The sequence below is a fragment of the Otolemur garnettii genome, unplaced genomic scaffold (genome assembly GCF_000181295.1).
Source record: "Otolemur garnettii isolate 467f Iridium unplaced genomic scaffold, OtoGar3 scaffold00081, whole genome shotgun sequence".
Taxonomy (NCBI): Eukaryota; Metazoa; Chordata; class Mammalia; order Primates; family Galagidae; genus Otolemur; species Otolemur garnettii.
In genome coordinates, this window is record NW_003852476.1 from 6,654,836 (window position 1) to 6,662,083 (window position 7,248).

The 7,248-nt window shown below is 42.6% G+C and overlaps 1 protein-coding gene across 1 annotated transcript in view; it reads left to right on the forward strand.

The window, feature by feature from the left end:
• Positions 1-297: 297 nt before the first annotated feature.
• SNAPC1 (small nuclear RNA activating complex polypeptide 1) overlaps positions 298-7,248 on the forward strand; it is a 27,162-nt gene continuing 20,211 nt past the window's right edge. Inside the window, exons 1-4 of the mRNA XM_003794457.3 lie at positions 298-443; positions 1,845-2,004; positions 2,488-2,628; positions 3,295-3,399. Coding sequence (XP_003794505.1) covers positions 316-443; positions 1,845-2,004; positions 2,488-2,628; positions 3,295-3,399 — 534 coding nt within the window. The 5' untranslated portion in view covers positions 298-315. The remainder of the gene's footprint in view (positions 444-1,844; positions 2,005-2,487; positions 2,629-3,294; positions 3,400-7,248) is intronic.

Consider the following 7,248-nt stretch of genomic DNA (forward strand, 5'->3'; position numbering starts at 1 on the left):
GATCTGGGACGTTGGCAGCCTCCAGACTGTGAGAATAAATGTCCCATGGAATTCTGTTATAGCAGCAGGAATAACTAAGACACGAGATTTGTGTGCTTTTATACAACTATTATGTACCCATAATAAACACGTATGCAAATTACGCATGCGCAGAAGGTTCACGACCGCTCGCCCGGCCCCAGATAAGGGCGGAGCCAAACACGCCGGATGATGCGTCACGGAGCGCGCGTGCGTCGCGTCCTAGGGGGCGGGATCTAGCGTGGCTTTCTCCGAGGCTGCTGCCGGCCAGGTGCAGAGAGTGTCTTCCTCGGCGGGATGGGGACGACTCCCGGCTTGAAGGCCGACTGCGAGGCGCTGCTCAGCCGCTTTCTGGAGACCGACAGCGTGCGCTTCGAGGACTTCACGGAGCTCTGGAGGAACATGAAGTTCGGGACCATTTTTTGGTGGGTGTTTCTCGTCCACTGCCTGCCTCTGCGTGCTGCCGACGGGCTGGGTAGAAAGCGGCTTCGTTCCCTACCGTCCTCCCCCTCCAGGGAAGGGGAGCGAAGGGCGCGTCTCCAAAGGCTGCCCCCGTCTCTGCGGGACCGTCGCCTGTGCTCAGCCTGCGCGCTTTCCTCGGGCCATTTCCCTGGGCCTGAGATTGCGTCCCCTTTGAGGCCTCTCTGCCTCTGTCCCTTCTCAGCTCCTCTCTCCGCCTGCACCTGCCTTCGCCCAGACCGGGGGCCCTATCACCTCCTCCAGCTTTGTTCTTCCAGAACCCCACATTTAAAAACAACACACACGAAGACACAACTTTAAGCGATTGAATTTATTTTATTTATTTTTTAAATTGACAGTTTTCATTTTTAAATTATGTATTTAATTTTTTTTTTGAGACAGTGTTTCACGTTGTCCCCCTTTAGAGTGCCTGGCGTCACAGCTCACAGCAACCTCAAACTCCTAGGCTCAAGCGAACCTCCTGCCTCAGCCTCCCAACTAGCTAGGACTACCGGCGCCCTTCACAACGCCCGGCTATTTTTTAGAGACGAGTCTCCCTCTGGTTCAGGCTGGTCTCCAACCTGTGCACTCAGGCGATCCACCGCCTCGGCCTCTCAGGGCGCCTTACAGGCGTGAGCCTTAGTGCCTGGCCCTGTTAATTTTAACACAGCAACCGAGATGTCTTTATAACGTGCACATCTGCTGGTGTCACCCCCCTGCCTACAGCCCTTTGGTAGTTCCTTTGGGATAAAGCTGGCAAGACTGTTGGTCACTATTCTCTGGCCATTTCTCTAGACTTACCTGCTAGTTCCTTTCAAGCATTCGCTTTCTTCCAGCAACTGCGTTTGGCTCTTTACGGGTATTTCCTAAGCCTGAAGGTGTGTGTGACAACCCCCCCACCCCCCGCCCCGGCCCCATTCCATTTGCTTTTCTGCCTTATTCTTCACTCACATTTAAGCCCAAATGACAATTCCTTAGGAAAATTTTCTTTAGCAAAGAAAGAAAAAGTATTGCAGAAAATGTCCATTATGTATTAAAATAAACAGTTCTTGATTCTGTAGAATAATTATTATTTTAATATTAGATGTGACCACTTAATCAGTAATATTTGAACCCCTTCCTTGGTCTCCCATTGGGAAGTTGAAGTTGATGTTTTGGGGAGCTGCATCATGTTTACTTAGTAGTTGCCTCTACCTCATTGTAAGACGCCCAGCGGAACATTAGCTCTCTGTGGTTGAATCATGAAAGAATCAGGTATGGAATCCCTACCTGATTATAAGCAACTCCTTTTTAAACAAGTGTATACCTCTTGTGGCTTTTTTCATTACGTATTCCATAATGAGTCATATTTTCTCTTTGTTTCCTAGTGGGAGAATGAGAAATTTAGAAAAGAACATGTTTACAAAAGAAGCTCTAGCTTTGGCTTGGCAGTACTTTTTACCTCCATACACCTTCCACATCAGAGTTGGTGCTTTGTATCTGCTATATGGATTATATAACACCCAGCTGTGTCAACCAAAACAAAAGGTAATAGTGGGTGAGTTGTTTTCCCTTAGCAGAAATGTGAAAGAGGTACTCTATTTTTATAATATGTGATTAAACATGACTTAAATAGAAATACCAGTATTCTTTTTGCTTGTTTTATATCGCCCATTTACATTTATTGATCATTGAAACCCCTCGCATACAAAAGATAATGACAGATGGAAAAACTAGAATGCTGAAGAGTGCGGGCCTGTTGGGAGGGAAGGGGCCGGGTACCAGTTCCCAGGTTAAACCCATAGGCAGCTCCATGCAGAGCTTGTGGGCCTAAGGGCAGAGAGGATGCTGGACCTCTGGAGCCACTTTGAAATTGACATTTTTCTCAATCAAGAAGTTACTTATTTCCATGTAGTTTGATTTAGCCATTTTATGGACCATCATCTGGAAATGCCAGAATTTTAAAATTGCAATACATTTGTAAAAACAAGACTAACATTTACTACAACTGTTTGATTCTTTTCGTTGCAGATCAGAGTTGCTCTGAAGGATTGGGATGAAGTTTTAAAATTTCAGCAAGATTTGATCAATGCACAGCATTTTGATGCAGCTTATATTTTTAGGAAACTACGACTAGACAGAGCATTTCACTATACAGCAATGCCCAAATTGGTAAGTTGCCTATAATAATTTTGGTTTTTCAAAATGAAAAATTACACTTTATTGTCCATAAAACACCTCAATCTCCAGAAAATGGAATGAATATTATCAGTGTTCAAGACTTGTAGCCTTCTTAAAATAGAAGAAAATATTTTCTAGTTTTTTTTTTCGCTGTAAACATACATTTAACCTCTGCTTTTAAATGTTTTTGGATGCCACATATTATGCAAATAGTTGTGAGAAGAAATTAGATTTGGCGCCTGCATTTCTTTGCTCATACCTCTCTTTATTCAAACATTAGAAAGGTTGATAAAGAGAGGACCAAGAAATTTTAATAAATCATTTGTGAAAAGTTGAAACTTCTAGTAAATTTTCTTATTCCTTCAATCATGACGGTTGAGACTAGGTTGGAAGAGCACTAGATCTGGTTTTGCCCTTCACTAGCAAATGATGCACTTTCTCTGAATCTCATCTAAATTTGTAAGCGTGTGGCGTGGGATCTACAAGGATAGTTGAGACATAATTCTTTGGAAAATAGATATTTAACAAATACACATTTTCAGCTGCTTTTGTTTCACTGTGTTTATTGATAGACAGTTTTTGCTGCTGGCTTATGTTTTAGTCCTTGAAAAATACTCTTTAAAAGGAATTCATTGTAAAAGACATTCTTTATCATAGCTGTCATACCGAATGAAGAAAAAAATTCAACGAACTGAAGTTACAGAAGAATTTAAGGACCCTGATGATCGTGCAATGAAACTTATCACTTCCGATGTATTAGAGGTAAACTTACTTTTGTGCCCTTGAATTTTTTAAATTATTTATTTGCCAACTATATGCTGAGGTTATACCTTCATCTACTGGCTACTAACAATTTTTCTAATGATTTTAACCAATCATAGAAGGCTATTTTTCTGAAGAACCAGGAAAAAGCTCCTAATTATATCAAGATTTATAAATCTTGGCTTGGTGCCTGTGGCTCAGGCGGCTAAGGCGCCAGCCACGTACACCTAAGGTGGCGGGTTCGAATCCCTAGCAAGCCTTGGAGACAACAATGATGGCTGCAACCAAAAAATGGCCAGGCGTTGTGGCGGGCGCCTATAGTCCCAGCTACTTGGGAGGCTGAGGCAGGAGGCTCGCTTGAGCCCAGGAGTTGGAGGTTGCTGTGAGTTGTGATGCCATGGCATTCTACCCAGGGGGATAGCTTGAGGCTCCGTCTAAAAAAAAGATTTGTAAATCTTTATTGTACCTTATTTATTTATTTTTGAGACAGGTTTCATCCTGTGGCTTTGGCTAGAGTATAGTCATGTCACCATAGTTCCTGGGCTGAAGTGATCCTCTTGCCACTTGAGTAGCCGGGACTATAGGTCCCCACCACCACACCGGGCTAATTTTTCTATTTTTAGTAGAGACAATTCTTGGCTCTTGCTTAGGGTAATCTCAAATGCCTGAACTTAAGGGATCTCCCACCTTCTGGGAGTGCTAGGATTACAGGCATGAGCCACCATACTGCTTGTAGCACTTATTTTAAAACTCTCCATTGAAAACAATGACTATTATTTTGGTAAAGCAAAATTTGAAATGAGGCGTTGTGGATAAGAGTTTTGGTCTTAAAACAACTTCATCATGTCTGATATAGTTTAGTATTTAAGTTGTACAGTATTGAGAGAATCTTCTTTTTCATGGATAAGTAGTGGTACCTGCAGGCTACATGGAGAAACCTCGCCTTGAGGCTGTAACAGAATCCCATGGGATTCTATACACCTTCTAATCAAGGACATTTCAAAAGAATATGGGAGGAAACACATCGGTCATGTTTTTAAGTTTCTTTGAGCCATAGTTTCTCCCTCAGTACAAGGATTCCAGTCTTCATTCCATCCAGTTGTTGTGAGGACTGGTGAGATGTCTGAGTAGGAGTGGGTGTGGCATAGGACACACAGTGGATCCTCAGTCCCAGCCCTGTTCAGTATTTTCCTATATCAAGAATGAAAGAGGGATTGGACCTGTGATTTGTCAAATCTTTCCTTAGATGCCTATGTGTTTTTGATAGCATTAGTCTGTCAGGTTGCATCTACATTCCCATAATTCAGGTAGGAAATTGTTATTTGAGAGTCCCTTGGGTCTGTTCTGTAAAGTGACTTTGCTTTTGAGCAAGGATTCTTAATCTGGGGCTCATGGCGGCCTTCAGATGGTCCAGGTACTCCACGCTAAATCACGTGAATTTGAGTACTTTGTTAGGGTGTGGTACCATAACTATTCTCAGATTCTCAAAGGTGTTCGTCACCCTAGCAGTTTAAGAATTACTGGATTACAAGGAAATTAATGTTCACTGAATGTCTGAAGGCATAGTGTGATGCAGGAGCTGTGCAGGGTGTTTTTTTTTTTTTCTTTGCAACAGAGTCTCACTATGTCACCCTGGGTAGAGTGCTGTGGTGTTAACAGCTCACAGCAGCCTCAAACTCTTGGGCTTAAGTGATTCTCTTGCCTCAGCCTCCCAAGTAGTTGGGACCACAGATGCCTGCCACAGTGCCCACCTATTTTTTTGTTGTGATTGTCATTATTGTTTTAGCTGGCCTGGGCCAAGTTCGAACATGCCAACCTCAGTGTATGTGGCCGGCGCCCTAACCACTGAGCTACAGGCGCCACTAGTGCAGGTTGTTTTGTGTAGATTATTTCTACAACATTCCTACAAAACAGGTGTTTTTTTTAACAATTTTTAATTATTGTTATTTTTTGAGGAGGTTATTTTTAATTCCTGATTTAAAGTTGGGGAAACTGAGGTCCAGGGATCCCAAAGAAGTATTGGAGCTAAGATTCATGCTTAATCTTTGTATGGCTGCACTGCCTGTGTGTTAGACAGCAAGGCAGTGATGTGGGGTGGGACTGGGGTTAGAAGTAGATGGTTCAGCAAACAGATGAGTGTCTGCAGTATAACAAGAACTAAGATCTTTGCTCTCTAGCAGCTTAGTGAGAAAGAGGTGGGAGAGATTATTTGTACATGAATAAATGCAATAAAAGTACTTTGTATGATACAAGGCATTTGTATTCTGTCTTTTTTAGCGGAGAAGAATCATTGAAAAGTTTTAGAGATTGGGGAGACTTTTAAAATACATGTTTAGACTTAGTGTAAGGAGCAAGTTGGGAGGAACAGCAGTGTAGAGGAGAGGCAGTGAGCAAGGTTCCTGCTCTGGAGGAGGTGGCTGGGCTGTGGTCAGCTGGAGGAATTAGCCCTGAGCAGGAGAAGCATCCTTCTTCCTTTGAAACTTGAGGGAGGGAAGTGAGAATGAACCCTTGTAATTCTTTGTGTAGATGAGAAATGGAAGGCAAACGGACCTGGTAGCCTAAACTGAAAGAAAGGGCCAGGGAATTTAAGGAACTGAGAGTTGAGAGTCTGGAATAGCCATTGTGGAGAGCAGAGGAGAGAGTTAGAGATACCAGGAAGGGTTTGCCAAGAGTGCGGATCGTGGGGAGAGGCTGAGGACATCTCTGAGCAGAAAGACATTGTTCTTATTATTCTCCTAATGAAAAAGACAATTTGAACCTGGTCAGTTATAATTTCCAACTATACACTAATTTGGTAGTGGGTTGTAAGTATTTTTTCAACATATCTTTTTAAACATGCTTTTTCACTTTGAGCTCTTTTAAGCTAAGGGTAATGCAAAAAGGTATACTCTATTTTAAAGTGAATGGAGAGGACAGTCAGAGGTCCAGGTGATGAAGTGCCTACATCTGGAAGCTTCTAGACGTAGTGTGTGAGAAGTCCTCCTGGCTCCGTCCAGGTCCCAGGCTTGCCCCATTCTGCGCTGAGCATGTTGGCCCTCAGCACTTCTGGCTCCATTTCTCCCATCCTGGCAGGACCTGTGACCCATTCTCACTGATAATTCTGAAACTTAACACTTTTCTGTTTTCTGTCTACTGCCTGCAACTGTTACTGAGTGTTTGTGTAAGAAGATCTGAATTCTGGGTGTGATTCTGCCCCTTGTTCTAGTTTTTTTTTTTTCCCTTAGAGACAGAGTCTCACTTTATCAGCCTGGGTAGAGTGCTGTGGCATCATAGCTCACAGCAACCTCCAACTCCTGGGCTTAGGCAATTCTCTTGCCTCAGCCTCCTGAGTAGCTGGGACTATAGGTTGTTCTAGTTTTTTGTTTAAGGAAACGTAATAAGATGAAAAGAGAATAGTTACTGAGTCAAAATAACTGATTTCTTATTCTACTTCTGCTACTTTAGTGGGAACTTGAGCAAATTATTTCATTTCTGAGTCTTATTTTTTTCATTTATCTAGTTATCACAGTGGTTAGGTAATAGGAATTATGCTAGATGCTTAATACATTATTTCACTAATCATCATGGTAACTGCATACAAGATGATGTTTTACCAATTTTAAAAAACAAAGAAACTGAGGTTTAGAGAAGTTAAGTAGTTTGCATAAGGTAAGGTGTGTAAGATACAGACATAGGATTTGTATGTCTGAATCCATAAGGCTTCAGAGTTTATGCATTATTTTTTATTTCTTACTCCTTTAATATCTTTCTTAAGAGTGGAGTCTTTGGCTTGGCGTCTATAGCTCAACCGGCTAAGGCGCCAGCCACGTACACCTAAGGTGGCGGGTTCGAATCCCCAGCCTGGACCCG